Source organism: Tigriopus californicus, chromosome 11 (genome assembly GCF_007210705.1).
Source record: "Tigriopus californicus strain San Diego chromosome 11, Tcal_SD_v2.1, whole genome shotgun sequence".
NCBI lineage: Eukaryota > Metazoa > Arthropoda > Copepoda > Harpacticoida > Harpacticidae > Tigriopus > Tigriopus californicus.
In genome coordinates this window covers 11,684,561-11,699,943 of record NC_081450.1, presented here as the reverse complement: position 1 = coordinate 11,699,943, position 15,383 = coordinate 11,684,561, and the positions used below count along the sequence as shown (strand labels likewise).

At 38.7% G+C, this 15,383-nt stretch overlaps 1 protein-coding gene across 1 annotated transcript; it reads right to left on the bottom strand.

Moving 5' to 3' along the window:
• Positions 1–1,690: 1,690 nt before the first annotated feature.
• On the bottom strand, positions 1,691–13,772 carry LOC131890702 (protein farnesyltransferase subunit beta-like). The gene is made up of 6 exons (XM_059240109.1): positions 13,506–13,772; positions 11,998–12,242; positions 6,263–6,559; positions 5,697–5,959; positions 4,550–4,827; positions 1,691–1,914 (listed from the first exon to the last, which is right to left on the bottom strand). Exons 1-6 carry the CDS (start codon positions 13,602–13,604, stop codon positions 1,822–1,824), a joined length of 1,275 nt encoding a protein of 424 aa, XP_059096092.1. The 5' UTR covers positions 13,605–13,772; the 3' UTR covers positions 1,691–1,821.
• Between the last annotated feature and the right edge of the window lie 1,611 nt (positions 13,773–15,383).

The window sequence follows — 15,383 nt, the reverse complement described above, 5'->3', positions numbered from 1 at the left end:
TATACGTGTGACGATCAAATAATAGAACTGGACGTAGTTCCCAGGAGTAAGTTTGTAAACGAAAATGCACATTCCACCGTATAAAAGTGTATCAACATAGTTGCTTCTAATATTTTTAGATGTTTCCGATTGTTTAATTTCTTATGTGAAAAAAAATCAATTAGTTTTATTTACGGGATGGCGTATTTGTTGTGACCAAAAAGCCAGATCAAGTTCGATTTTGAACATAATTCACTTGATATGAAAAATGCATTCATTGATGTTATGATTGGCTTCATTGGCACTCTAAGGGTCTCACCTGCAACCTTAGCACCAATAAAACAGTTGAGAGCAATGCTACCATCAAGCAAAAGGATAGTTCAGGTAAGAAATAGTTATATCATGGTCAGCGGTAGCAAAAAATGGATTGAGCAAAAGCTGCCAATTACAGAGTGGCCCACATTTAATTTTTTTAATCACAACGGTTAAACCAATAGTTAAAAAGCGATTGCATTTTGATTTTGAAAGCACATTAACTACTTATGATACAATTTGGAGGGAAATGGTATGATTCAGTTTCAATTCCATTCCATTTTAGCCTTTTAATCTACTGCGCTACAAACAGAGTGCGGGCTTCCTTGAACTGAAAAGAAAATCCGAGTGTCAATTTTTACTCAGAACATATACATCTTAATACAGCTTAGCTGGGTTTGAGAGATAGTTTAGCCAATTCAACGCCAGATATTAATCCATCGCAGACAACGACTTTGGTTCGGTTCTTTATTGGTTCTCAAATGCCAGGTTTGTAATGAATTAGATGACGCCATTTCACTTTCAAATTCATTGATAAAATATTTCACAATTTTAGCAAACAGCTCTGATAATATTGGTCTATGGAGGAAAAAAACTCACATTCTTAAAAACGTACCGTAATATTTTCTGAAACCTATTTGGCTAACATTAGGAGCACACTTTTACAGTAGTAAGAACTTGAATATCAATTTTTATGTGATCTATTCAACCGCTACTGAGGTAACAGAGATTCAATGGTACTGTTTTCATACGCTTTAGACCGTTAATACTTCCGTTTTCTTTCAACTAATTAAATTTCAAATAAAATAAAAACTATTCTTACGCGCATAGTCCTACCGTACTGCCTCTATTTCTTCAATTTTTGCACTTTTTGTGACCCTATCTATTGGAATTTTCGACATCCAAACTCATTGATACCGTTCTCTTAGCTGGACACAAGTTCAGTTATAATTCGATCACAAAGGTATTAAAAAACAACTTGGTAATAAAAAACCCACCCTAATGAGATTGTGAACAATAATACCCAAAAGCATTTTCACATAGTCCTGGCGTACAGCCTCTATTTCTTCAATTTGTGCCCTTTTTTGTGCCTCGATCTATTGGAATTTCTGACATCCAAGCTCATTGACATAATTATCTTGGCTGGACTCAAGTCCAGTCTTACCTCGATTACAAAGGTATATTTGTAAGAATAACCATCTCCAGTGACATCACGTTCCCCCCAAAAAAGTTATGCCCTGTTTTTTGTTTTGCCGAATCGGATCAAAGTCTTTAACACTCTGATACAAAATGAAAAGAAAAAAAAGATGCACGAAAAAAGCCCCAACACCAAGGTTAGGAGAAAATATGTTTTTAAAGTCAAAAGTGTTCGAAATGAGCTCAAAGAAAAGATGGCGTGTCATTGAAAGCAGGTATATTAGTATTTGTAGCATCTCCATTTTAATCGCTTGAGATCACTCGTTTTTACACACGTTACATATCAAAGTCAGAGGCAGAGTCTTCGGAAGGGATAATCACACAATGTCAGACTTATTGCGGTTGAGGTATCTCCAATTTTGTGAAATATTCACTTGCATTGAGAGCCGATGTTGCTCCAATGTTATAAAGAGGGTGAAGCTCCACCTGAAAGAAAATTGAAAACATTCAGTAACAATCAACAATAGAGCAAGTGTATCAGTATAACGTCTGTACTCTTCACATGTGCTGATCGAGCCGTTTTTTTATGCTCGAAACAAAGTCTGCTCACAATCTGAATCAAAAAGGCCTCTTAATTGGCATCTTCGTGTAGAGTAGTCTGACAAAAACTGGAGGCTACTAAGTTACACAAGAAGACTTGTCAGGGAGCTCCAGACATTTTCAAAAGGTTTGACCATTAACTAGTTCGTTGATGTTCACGCTAGTTGGGCCCAAAGCTCAGCTCTAAGGAGCGTCCAACAACCACTTCGGATCCACATTCACTCGTGCACATATAAAGTAAGTACATTGTAAAATGAGAGATGGATGTCCATTGTCCGAAATTCTAAGAACTGCTCTTCAATGAGGATCCAACAACTGGTCTTGGATGAAGATCTAAGAAATCTTCACCATTCCAAAGAATAATCTCTCATATACTGACCAATCACTTCTTGAGACAATGAAGCGAAGGTCATCCCTACCTACAATTTGTAATGTAATAAATTGACTACTGCAAGGTAACGATAAGTAAAGAGACGTGGAAGCAGTGTGAGCACAGTTTTCTAACTGGAAAGAGGTACCTGGTTCGATTCTCCGGCCCGTATCAAGGAAACTTTTTCTTCGAAGCTAAATTCCAATCTGCAGACAGCGCTTCTTTCTAAACCGGACATGCTTTCGTAGGGCGCGATACGTAGATGACTTTCCGCAACCTCTCACTCCAATTGGAACGTGAGAGGCGTAGAATGAAAAGCGCTGCATCTTTGCTATTGTAACGGTTAAATTCTAATAAAGATTATAGAGCAATCCTTGTGCATCACATTGGAAATAAGAATGATAGCAAGGTAACTTTGTCGGTGTCTTTGTGGCAAATAACCAATTTTCAACCATTTTTCCTTCCTTTTTTCAACTTGTTTCTTCGTTCTCTCACATTTGCATGTGCAATTTGAGTTCTAATCTGTTTCTTTCTTAACTTGTTTTTCCTTGTTGGGGACTTCTTTAATTTATTTCCGTGCAGCATCCAGAAGTCTTTTAGGAATCTTATCTTTTGGTTTTGGTTTTCACGTGTTACTAATTACAATAAGGAATTTAATCCCCGGTGCTACTAAGAGGACGATAATGATTCGTCTAATTCATAACTCTTAAACTTTATACAATATTTGGTTAACCAACGAATTTGGATATGAAATTCAACTCCCTGTTTTCTGTTTGGGAAAGTCATCACAAAACGAGCTGCAGTTGAAGTTTTGTTATATACCTTGTCTTAGCCGCAAGCTAAAAGGCAACATGACATATCAATATGAACATGAAATTGAAATGCTTAATGGGCAACGAGACCACTTGCAAAGACAGCTCTCATTTTGCATCATGTTGCAAGGACCAACGGTGGGCATTGGTGACCAAAATCAATCCTGAATCCGTTGTTTATTAATAAGGGCCCTCTGTTTGCTATGCTTGTCCAGGAGTAACAAGTTTGTCACTAATTGGTTTTTAGGCCAAATGAAATGGCACTAGATGTCAAAATGACAATGGCTTCACAAAATAGCAAATTTGTTTATGGTTTTATCGGATCAAAAATGTATTCCAACTCATTATTCTGATGACTCTAAATTATTAAAAACTTATTCTCATTAAAAATTCAATCAATTGTTAATTAAGAAGTTGGCGTCCCATTTAAATGATTTTCGATTCAACACCCGACAGAATTACGAAAAATCGTTTGAAGTATTGCTCCTTCATTAGCAATTGTTGATTTTAAATATAGCAATCCAAATTTTGAGATATTTTTGGACATTTCTAAAAACAAACATGACAGCTTACATGCAATATTTAATCAAAGTTGATATGTCATAGTTTTTATTTGATATTTCTTTTACAGACGTCTTCTCACTGTAGAAGCATTTTCTAACAATACATCCAAAAATTGTTCAATTTTTTCGAGGTGTGGGGCTGAGTAACACCCGTCTCTTAGAATTGCCAACAGACAATGTCATGAAAGGTTTTAATGGCCGAACGAGGTTCAACCCTGGGGACCTCAGCTTCCCAAGTATCCAGTGAAGTAAAATAAGTAAGCACACTAACTCGAGGTGTTCCCTTGAGAGCGGTTCTTGTTTTTCCTCGAATACTCTTCTTTTATGCATCGATCAGGTCCCTGCTATCTTCGCGAACTAAAATAGAAACGGCACAAACGAAGATTCTCGGTTCAAGTAATAACTCCCTGATGCAAGGTCAAACCCGAGAAACGGCACTTTAATGAACTGCAGGGATCTTATTTCGAGGACCCTTTGATGTCAAAGTACTTCGTAAGTCCATTGGTTTTCCTTAACGTTAGATCTACCAAGGGATAAGATAACTTTCCAATTTCTCGTGCAACAAAGTGCTTCCTGTGGGCTCATACTTGATTGATTGGAGTTTACAGAGGTATTGATGTGAAGCGTTCTAGTTTGACAGTGGAACAGATGGTTAACATCGTCACTTTGGTTATAACGCTATCATCCCATTCATGCAGAGGGTTCTTTGTGTCTAAAAATTGACTCATGGCCTTAAAGTGAAGTAAGTTTCCTATCCCTCAAAGCTTAAAGCTCACCAGTTTATTGTCTCCAGAGGCACCAAGGATTAACTCATTTGTCGATTCTCCATTGTTAGGTCCATGTTGAGCCATGGAAAGTCCGCTCAAACCGTAGCAGGTATGGTAGAAGTCACGGGATTTTCCGGGCTTATCAATTAGGCCCCCACGAGATTCCTGACAACATATGAGCAAATATTCTTGAAGAGCCTCTTGGTTGAAGAGCCAACGATGTTGCGACACTAAGGGTTGATGTCTTTGGGGTTGGTCACGACTCTTTTCCTGGTGCACTTGGATTCCTGAAAAGCAAATAAGATACCAATCGTGTTAACGTAAAAGGGTGCAATACATGACTTGAACTTGGCCTTAATTATAGATGAACAGTGCAAAAAGTACAGATTCCTACACTGCTCCTCCTGTCGGCAGAACAACACACATCTAGAAAAGTTTACAAAGCTATTTCTTTTTTGCTCTAATTTAGTCCACAATGTGCATTCTGGCTGATTGACATTTCAATTATCAGTTTGTTTCCTCCTCAAACGATAACCATGATCTCTTTAAGTGACAGGAAAATCTGTGTATTAGCCATGTGAAGTAAAGGAAACTAGAGGAAATATGTAGCGCAACACCCTGATTTTGGGCATTTTGTGTGTGGGGGAAGGGGAGAATTGAGACAACCATCACTGTCACCCCGCACAGTGACCCATTTGAGTTTTCAATAATCAAATGAAGTTGTATTACAAAACTCAAAAAAATGTCATTTTTTGGTGCAGTTTAGCACCACACTAACATCATGGCTCAATATCAGGATTCTGTTTACTTCAACAAGCCGGACAAGGGAAATAATCGGCAAATTGAGTCAATGCCAGTTTCAGGTTGATTGTGATGTTTGCCCAAACTTTTCGTCCGCAAAATACCCCAAATCTGGCTACTGGACTACATTTTTGTGAAATTCCTTTATTTAACCAAGGATTCCTGTGACAGTTCAAGATCTCTCTGACTTATCATGGCTAGGTGACATGTTGGTCACACTATGCAAATAACGCTTCAACAAAGAGTTAGTTAACAAAATATTTACTCCTTCAATAATTTCTGGGACAACTAGTCCAATTAAAACGAACATTTTTGAAATATTCAATCGATATCTTGGCAGAGATGTGAATATTACCTCTTTTAGAGAGTACTTTGTGAAGGATTGGGAAGACTCCTCCTTGCCAGAATGAATAGCACCCATCTACCAATTTGTTGGTACGTCCTTGAAATCCACCTTCAAGTCGCATTTGTCGACTAGTAGCCCATCGTAACAATCGATCTTCATTACACAAGCGTTCTTTGCCCAAAAACACTAAGGAGGCAAACCCACAGAACGAGTAACCTCCATGGGCTTCCATTCCAGGGGCTCCACCAAACCCACCTTCGTAAGTCTGACACCTGCGGCAAAACTCAATTTAAAGAAAGGCTTTGTCAACGTTGAATTTTGAAAGGCAATTTTAGGGGGTAGGTAGATTAGGTAAAGTAGAACGAAAATAGATTTTAGGACTGAGTCCCTGCCAAAACTTGGAACAATCAGGGAGTACAACGCTTACGAGAGGAAATGTCTTCACTTTGGCGCCTTCTTTCCCTCAAGAACACACAAGACTGACAGGAAATCTTTAGCTTAGTCAACCAGGTTTTGAAACCATTTTTCAACCAAAGGATCTCACACCAATACATTTCAGTAGATGGCCAGCTCACCTGATCAGCCATTGTTCCGTATTCTTAAATAGATCAGGCGTGTAGACATTGGTCAAGTTGGCCACAGATAAGGCACAATAGCATCCTCGGATATCCACCTCACCATCTTGATGCATTACCAGACTTCCATCATCCATTCGAAGGCTACTAAGCCACGAGACCAAAGTCTGTCGGTTGATCACCTCAAAGGCCCGTTGGGTTCCAATAATGGCCAACGCATTCACGGCGGCATACGTTGGGGCCAGATGAGAGAGTTGTCCTGGACCGCCCCCGAACCCTCCATCAGGGTTCTGGCAACTGTCAGATAGAATTAAAAATACATTGCTTTATTGGCTTCAGCTCTTATTTGTATTTAGTAATGGATACATAAATGACCCAGATCAAGGCCAGAGGTCAAGGGCGGAGCCTCGGGAATGTTTGGATAATTGGTCGGCGACTGAAGGACTAACAATCGACCTTGTTGATAGGTTTTCTTTAACAATTGTCTTGGCTCTATAGAAGATGACCATTTGAACAAAGTGTTAGAGCACTTGAAACGCACCCAATGCCCACGAAAGTTGGCCACAAGAAAAGGTTCTTGCTCGAATGAAGTTCGTACAGAGGGCAGTACATCAAGATCATCTTGATTACTCTCAGGGAACTATTGTTCAGAGAATTAGTGGTAACAATCAAGTTACAACACAATTGAAGATAATGAAAACATGTACTGAAGACTTTTCGGGGCAAGATAATAAATAAAGAAGAAAAATAATTGACAAATATCCTCAAGGCATCCGAGAGAAAATATGATCGGAGATTTAGAAATTAAAATCTGAACGATTATACACTATTTTGAATTGCACTCTTCTTACTGATAAAGATGTGACAAGTTGTATTTTTTGAGTACATTACAAAGGAGTTTTTGAATTGAAATCGTCTCTCCTTGATAACAAGCAAAAGCCAATATCGGTTGAACGATTAAGATTGCTCCCACAAACCGTGGATTGTTTTCGATATTCAGGATGTACTGGATAATGTTGATAAAATGGCCAGTTTTGCTGCCATTTATTCTTTCAACAAGCGGGAAAAAAGCCAGTGCAAGAGGCAGGTTGAAGGTATGCATGTAATCAAACTTCATTCAAGCTTCTTTGACTCCGACGAAAAGTGAAACAAATGAAAATGTGCATCAACAAGTTCGAAATGGAAAAGTTCAAGCCTTTCTTTTGGCTTAAGTTGGGCTTGACTGGAACGTTATGACATATGGTTTCGGGCATCTCGGTTCACAAATTGTTATTCAAGGAATATCACGAAAATTTCCAAGTTTGAAAAATTAAGCAGGTACGTTTGAAGTTCCAGTTTTATATTGACCATGTTTGAAAATAGAACAATTTGTGGATAAAGCATTGGTTTCAGCGATGGGAAAAATCGAGATTGATTGAATTTCTGCCACTTTCTGCCANATAAAGCATTGGTTTCAGCGATGGGAAAAATCGAGATTGATTGAATTTCTGCCACTTTCTGCCACTTTCTGCCATGGAAAGTGGCCATGGCCAATCTAGATTCTAAAAGATGTCAAAGACAAGAAGGATCATATGGGTTGTATAAGATTTTCAAGTGTACTTTGCTAAAAAGCAATTTGGTATAGCATTGGCTGAAATGCAAACTGTTCCTCAAATGAAATTTGGGTATAATTTTTTTACTGTTTGATGGGCTGATTGAATTGACAACAGTATTCATAGACCACTTGCAGTATCCAAGGCCTAGACACAACAATTAAGGTTTTTTTCATAGTCATCAAAATGGTTATTGAATACGATTGAACTTTTTTAAACTTATTTTGGACCAATTTCTGCCATTTTCTGCCACCAACATCTGCCAGGGGGTAGAAAATGGATTTTATTAATTTCTCACCCCTGATGGGAGAGACTAAAAAAGTTGGGACTGTATACAGTGTTCAGAGAAGGTACGAAAGGTATCTGATATTGTACGTCTTCAAAAGTATCCATGAGCTTTGTCCCAATCCAGGATTTAGGGTCAATTGTAGTGACCGTAGAGGCTTAATGTGCGTTTTGAGAACACCTTCAAGCCCTCGAGAATCCAGGCTAGCTTAAACAATGAAGTCCACTTTTCTTCTTTCTTGGTCTCCCTCATTGTTTAATTTGCTTCCCGTTAATAGTCATAGGGAATAAGTAGGCCTTGTTGATCTGGTTGCATCTTTCAAGTCAGACTTGGACAAATTTTTAGATGGCATTCTAGATCGACCCTACATTCAAGGACTAGCTCGGTTTGCCAACTCAAATTCGTTGGTAGACCAAATATCATATAAAGATTGAAAGGCAATAAATAGCGAATTATAACCTTTCATTTTAATAGTACTGGGGATTACATTCCCTGTAGCGGTTAGATAAGCCCGTGAAAAATCCAAACCAATAAATAATAATAATCTGAGCTAGGTTCCAAGATGATTTTTTTTTACAAAAGTTGTTCCTTTTGTTTCAATAACAACGAAAATCATTATTAGAAGTCTTGGCATTTGCAAAAAAAAACCTTTATCAGTATTGTGAGTAACACCGTGTCAAGTTATGTGACGAATTCCAATAAGGTAGCTTTTGCAAGGCAATTAATGGGCATTCTCAAAATACGGAAACATATGGTCAGCTGTCACACTCTACGATAAATTGACAACTTTACAGAAAGCCAAGGGGGATGAAAGTGACTTGGAAGCTAAATTTACAACGTGACCAAAGTCGATCTTGGCTTTTCTTGCGCCTAGATGGGAAGCTATGGCTTTTCTGACGAGCCAAGTTGATCCTGAACCATGATATTTGAGCAAGAATGCGGGATATGTTTATCTTGGTGTCATTTGGCTTTTAGTCATGGGCTCAACCTGTCACAACGGCACATTTGACAAAACGCATAGAAAAACAAAATCAATTTATGTGTTACTTGCAATTTCAGTAGAAATATCCTGACTAGATATAAAGCGGTTACTTGGCTTTTACAAGTGGAATTTTACGTCAGACACACACACACAGAACACAAACACGTGTGCACTGACTAAAGGGCTCGGCATATTGCAAGATAAAATTATATCTTCCCGAAGAAACTATTTGAAATCATTAGACAAAAAGGTGATATAGTGGTCAACTAAATATGGGACATAATATACTTTAAAACACGCTATTGGATATTTCACACGAAATTATTTTCAATCCGTGTAGATCGTAGTCTTGAAATGAAAAGAAAATGGATTGTTCAACTTCTTATTTATACCACTGTTAAGTTTGCTGAATAATTTGGACCTCTTCAAATCAATATTGAACTGTGTTTATATTGAGGTGTGTTCGATTGGGTTATGTTATGGGGAATAGATCTGTTTTATGACAATAAAACTGGTCTTGGAACATTCAGCCTTACTATCTGACCCTAAATCTTATTCCGAGAACGTCAAGGCACAAGTTAAGCTAATTAGCAGATTTGTTTCATACAATTGTCTTCTTCTAACATTGACCGAATATCTAGAATATTAATCATGGACATAATGATTAGGCCCACCACATGATGTGACCATTACACACAAACAAGCAACATTGGGCCGTTCAGAAATTGATCCCAAACAGAATTGTTATGTCAAAAGTTTGTTCGACCATAGCCAAACTATCCCCTTCGACTTTAATTTCTTACTTACACAAACATAGATGGCATATCATTGGTTGAAACAGTTTTGCTTGACTACGCATTACTGAACTCAGTCCATGTCTGACGCCGTCCAGCATTCAATTGCTGCCGGTCAGTGCGTACAATGTGGCTGTTCCTTTGGTTCATTAGATCCTTTTACTACTGAGCAGCACTGCCTTGTAAGCTAGCAATTTATTGAATATCTATACCACTTCATTAGAGAGCAGTTCCATTGGTCTCTGCTGGAACATGAGAACACCAATAGGCCAATCATGAACAAAGGCACGCATATTGAGGAAAAGGTGAGCAACCATGACTAACAGGTATTAAGAGGGAGAAAACTCCGATCGAAACGATAGATATTAGTCTCAAAAATTGATTGAAGGCTTGAATGGATTATTGAATGGGCGTTTCTGTTGGTATTAGATTCAACTTTGACCTAAACAAAATATTTCATAGGAGTTAGGTCTCGATTGCTAAGAGTCCAAATATCCTTGCCAACAAAGACATTTCTTTTCCTTATTGTCCATTTCATTGTAGACGACTGGGAAGGGCCTTTCGACCTCCGAAAAAGCAATTGTCTTTAAATCACTACTCTTTCTCTTCATTGCTTAGAAAAAAAAACACTCGAACGTTGCTAATTATAACTGCAAGAGCTGAGTATCGTGGTGCTAGATACTCGCATCATGAAGGAGGAACAACCGATTATTGAAAAGGGCGTCAATTTGGATTTGAAAGCACTGCAGTTGCGAAAGCCCACCCCAATCATTTAAAACCATACATATGTGCGTGTCTGGGCAACCCTCGCATTTCTTGAATAATGCCGTTTCAAATACATTTGGACCATTCATCTCATCATAAGTGACTTGTAGGGATAGATTTCATTTCACCTCTTCTTCAACGTCTAACTTTAAGGAAACAAAATGATTTCATTAACTATTCAATGCGTCTCTTCATTCACGGACGTAGTAAAATATGAAAGAAAAAGGCTACCTTTTTACAAAACCACAAAAGGACACAATTCCTTCACCAAAGCTGATTAAGCTAACGTATTCGGAAAAGATGACAATTGATCATACTTGAGTGGAATCGTCGCTTTTACCTGTACAAAAATGATCGAATGGAGTTTCAAGAGCACCTTAACGATAATATACAGTAGATGAACTTTAACCAAGAAAAAAGTTGACTTTATTGCAACCCGTATTTTATACGTTTTGACTCCAAAAGCACAATTGACTCCATTCCTGTGGTCAAATAGTGAGCCAAAACTTTAAATTTGACAAAATATCAAACCTTGCCAATTTTTTGAGCCAAACTGTACTTTATGAGCGTTGCCGATTATTAAGTCAGATCGGTGTTGTTATTACATTCAACTGTTTCTTTTGATGATAAAATTGGCAAAAGAAAAATGGGTGAAATAGATATCATATAAAGGGACTTGATTGATCTACCCAAGAAAAAATATTTATTATTGTTCCACGGCGAAAGTAAAAGAGTTGCAAAGGACCTTGACAAGACCTTGAGAATCAACGCAATTGTTGGGCAAAAATGGAACAAAATCTCCCGGATAGAGAGAGAATATCGACGACATTTCACGCTATTTTGAAGGGTCCTCTTCAAGATTCATAAGCACTACCTGCGTCATAGATTGGGCATATCCAGTAAGCATAAAAGATAAACGACATGGATTGGATGAGCTATCTTTGGTATACGTAAAACAAGTGGCTCTTATCTTAGTCTGATCCTTAAAGCGGCTATTGAATACATGCAAAAAACAAACAAATGGGTTTTTCATACTCGACATGAAAATCAAAAGTGCAAGCCCAAACATGAGACAAGGAATCAGTTTCCTGATTTCCAATCCAAGAGTCAGAAAATACCATAGACGACGGTACAAAGTCTCTTGAACTGGCATGGTTTCTCAAGCAGTTATAGGGGATGTGTTCCATCTAGACAGGAGTTTAAAAAAACACCAATCGAAAAACAGAAGCAAACGTAATGGAACTGTTGAAGCCTGGTTCTCGCACATTCCGCCAACTAGCTTGGTCAAAACATTTATTGTCCGTTTTTTGGCCTACCTTCCCAAAAACTCGATCACTCGCTCTTTGAGCTCATCCTCGATGAGAGCATCACAAAGTTCCAATGAATGCAAAATCCAATAGATCAGCCAGGGCCTGGAGGCATCAAGGCACGCATAGCCTTCGCTCAATTCCTCCAAACCACGACGGCAAAACTTTTGGGTAGCCGAACGCCTTAGGTTAGGAAGAGCTGAACTTTTGTGGCTCGACTCGTACAATCGCAAACAACTGGCCTCCACGGCCCTCTGGAAAGCAAACACACCCTTCATTACTTATGAACGAAAAATGCTTTCCCAATTTTAAGACCTAGGGGCTTCATCTTAATGCAATAATCTTTGGTCAGACTTCAGTTTGCACTTACTGGTTACGCCAAAAAGTCAAAGGTACATTAACTTCTCATGACATGATTTCCCATTGAAGGAACGGCATCCCTTTGTAAGTTCTAATCATTGAGCGATGTAATCTGGACATTGATTGATATTTCATACTGAAATATTTGGTGTGTTCAAATTACATTAGAAATGAAAGTGCATCGCATGTATGCATTAAAAGTACAAAAATTGGCATTTGGTATTTCACATCAGGGGCAATAATTTAACTAATCTGCTTTTCGCATTATGTTCAAACGTCATTGAAACTGTCTACAGGTAACACAAAATCACGCTATGCGCTTCGTAGGAGGGAAAAAACTGCGCGATGGGCTCAGCACTCGGCACCTCATCGAAGTGATCTCTATCATTGAACTAGTGGTTGGCTCAATACTCCAGGCCTTGATTTGCGACATTTCGTCTCTCTCGGAGCATCTCCGGTTCCAAGCATCGACGGGCGTCACCACCCATAGATCATGTGGGAGCAACTTCCTTTACATCCTTCATCCCAGCTCCAACACTGTAGGATTGCCGGATGGTGGCTGTTGACTAGATATTGTTTGATCGTTTGTGCAGGTGTTTATAATAAGGGAAAATGTCTATGGCGAGTATGATGGTAGGAGCAGGAGTGGTGATAAATGCAGATTGATATCGGTGACTAGAATATAACAAACACTAAGAAAGATTTCGCGACCAAGGGCATTCGAATATACAATAGACTCCCAGCCGAACTGAGATGCGCCCAAAGTGCGGGTATATTCAATCAAGGCGGGACGAAGTTCGTCAAGTCCCTGAGTAAAAGACGCTTATCCTAAGAATTCATTCTTACATCCATCAGTGGATAATAACGAAGAGGGAAACAAAATATATCAAACAAAACATACATGGAAAAGACACTTATGTAAAATTTAGTTATGGCCTCAATTCTCATGAAAACATGTTACAACTTTATATCAACTGTAAATGCGTTGAACATCAGCTGATATGACAAGATAACGTCACTGTGCTCTTTTATAGTGCATAAACCTTCATTTATAGAGCTCAGGAATGCATCAATATACTACATACCGCGTAAAAAAGGTGAAAGTAGTCTGATATTCTGATATACCTAGGTAGCAGATTCTATCAAGCTTTGATTACCTGTTCAACGGAAGTGGCTGTGGGTGTGGATTCGTCCAAGAAGACACTTTGTCGAATCACGTCCAGAGTTCGGTTACTAATGCCCGAGGAGAAAGACATGCTTCAACATCAACTGGACGGAGATGGTTGTCTGTGAAACGGGATTTTTTGGATAGGAATTTGTTTTGCCAGTCAGTGGAGCACACAATAAGACACACGGCCTCAAGGTGACCAGATTATGAGCCGGGGTGAGAATCATGGATGGGGGATTCTTTTCAAGAGAGCTCGATTGATCACTCAATGAAAGCACTAATGGCAACATAGAGGCTGAGATGCAAATAGAATATGGTATTCTCACCTTTAGTGTGTCAAAATATGTATTAAAAGCAAAAAATAAAAAATCCGTTCGGATCTAAATGCAAGTCTTATAGCTGGTAGTAAATTCAGATTGGTCCATCAACTCAAAGTCGTTGGCTGACCAAATATTACATCAAGTTCAAATGGTAGCAAATAATCTTTCATTTCAATAGAGTGCGAATTGAGTAGGAATAGAATTCCTGGAAGCGGCCAAAGAAGCCCGTGAAAAATAAAACGAGGCCAAAATGTCTTAAGTATGGTCACCTTGGGTAAGAGTCTCGCACGTCTAGAGATTGGATGGTTGGTGTCTATCANTAGCTGGTAGTAAATTCAGATTGGTCCATCAACTCAAAGTCGTTGGCTGACCAAATATTATATCAAGTTCAAATGGTAGCAAATAATCTTTCTGTTCAATAGAGTGCGAATTGAGTGGGAATAGAATTCCTGGAAGCGGCCAAAGAAGCCCGAGAAAAATAAAACGAGGCCAAAATGTCTTAAGTATGGTCACCTTGGGTAAGAGTCTCGCACGTCTAGAGATTGGATGGTTGGTGTCTATCAAACAGCTGACGGTTCAAAAAGGCGCCAAGTTTGAGCCAAGCGGAAGGAAGAGAATATCTTCTCTCTGCCATCCCTCTAGGGAGTGTGTCTGTTTCTTGGGATCGGAAAGAGACATTCGTTAACGAAAGTTACATAAGAAGATGTACGGAGACTTCTTGGGTACGTTGACTGCGTAATATGGAATAACCTCATTTCTGGCAGAGTTGGGTATTGTTAAGCAATAGGTTTTCGCTTTAATGAAAATGATTTGCTCTTAATTTAGGTCAAAATCGGCAATGCTTGCTTGGGATTTAAAACTGGACTAAATTTTTATGCTTTCATATTTTGTACATGAATATGTTTGGGCTGGTATTGTAAGTTCTGCTACAGAAATGTTTTGAGCCATCCATTTCAAAAAACGATGGAGGGCCAAAATTAGTCATCATAGGCGGAGCATAACTTCATAAAACGGTTGATTTAGATAGAATGAGGCGATCTGGGCATTCCCTTAATTAAGGAAGAAAAGTAACTCTCAAGGGCCGTCATCGAATTCTTTTGTACCATTCAACAACCACCTGTGCTTCCCAATAAGTGCCAAATCCATGGAACTAGATCCAAAGTTTTTGTAGGATGCATTATGGTGTGTGATATTTTGACATGATGACTGTTTGGTTTTCCTTCATTCTTATTCATCCAACCCAAACTTGACAAGATATTCATTCATATACCATTCTACCGCAGTTGCACGGCTACTCGTTTTATCATCCTGAAGAGGACCCGAAGTAAAGTTTGGAATAGCTCTGTTGGTCTGGTGAACCAGGGATGCGAACATTAATCGTCATATCTGTGTGATGGAACCTTAACATCGAGATGAAAATGGCCTTTTGTGGCGCTTTTTGTAGCCACCTTTCTTTATGAAACAGAGGTGGATGTAGGCACGCCTTCAGCTATTCCCTGGAAAGAACAACCTTTGTGAAAGATTGATCCAGACACAAAATATTAACA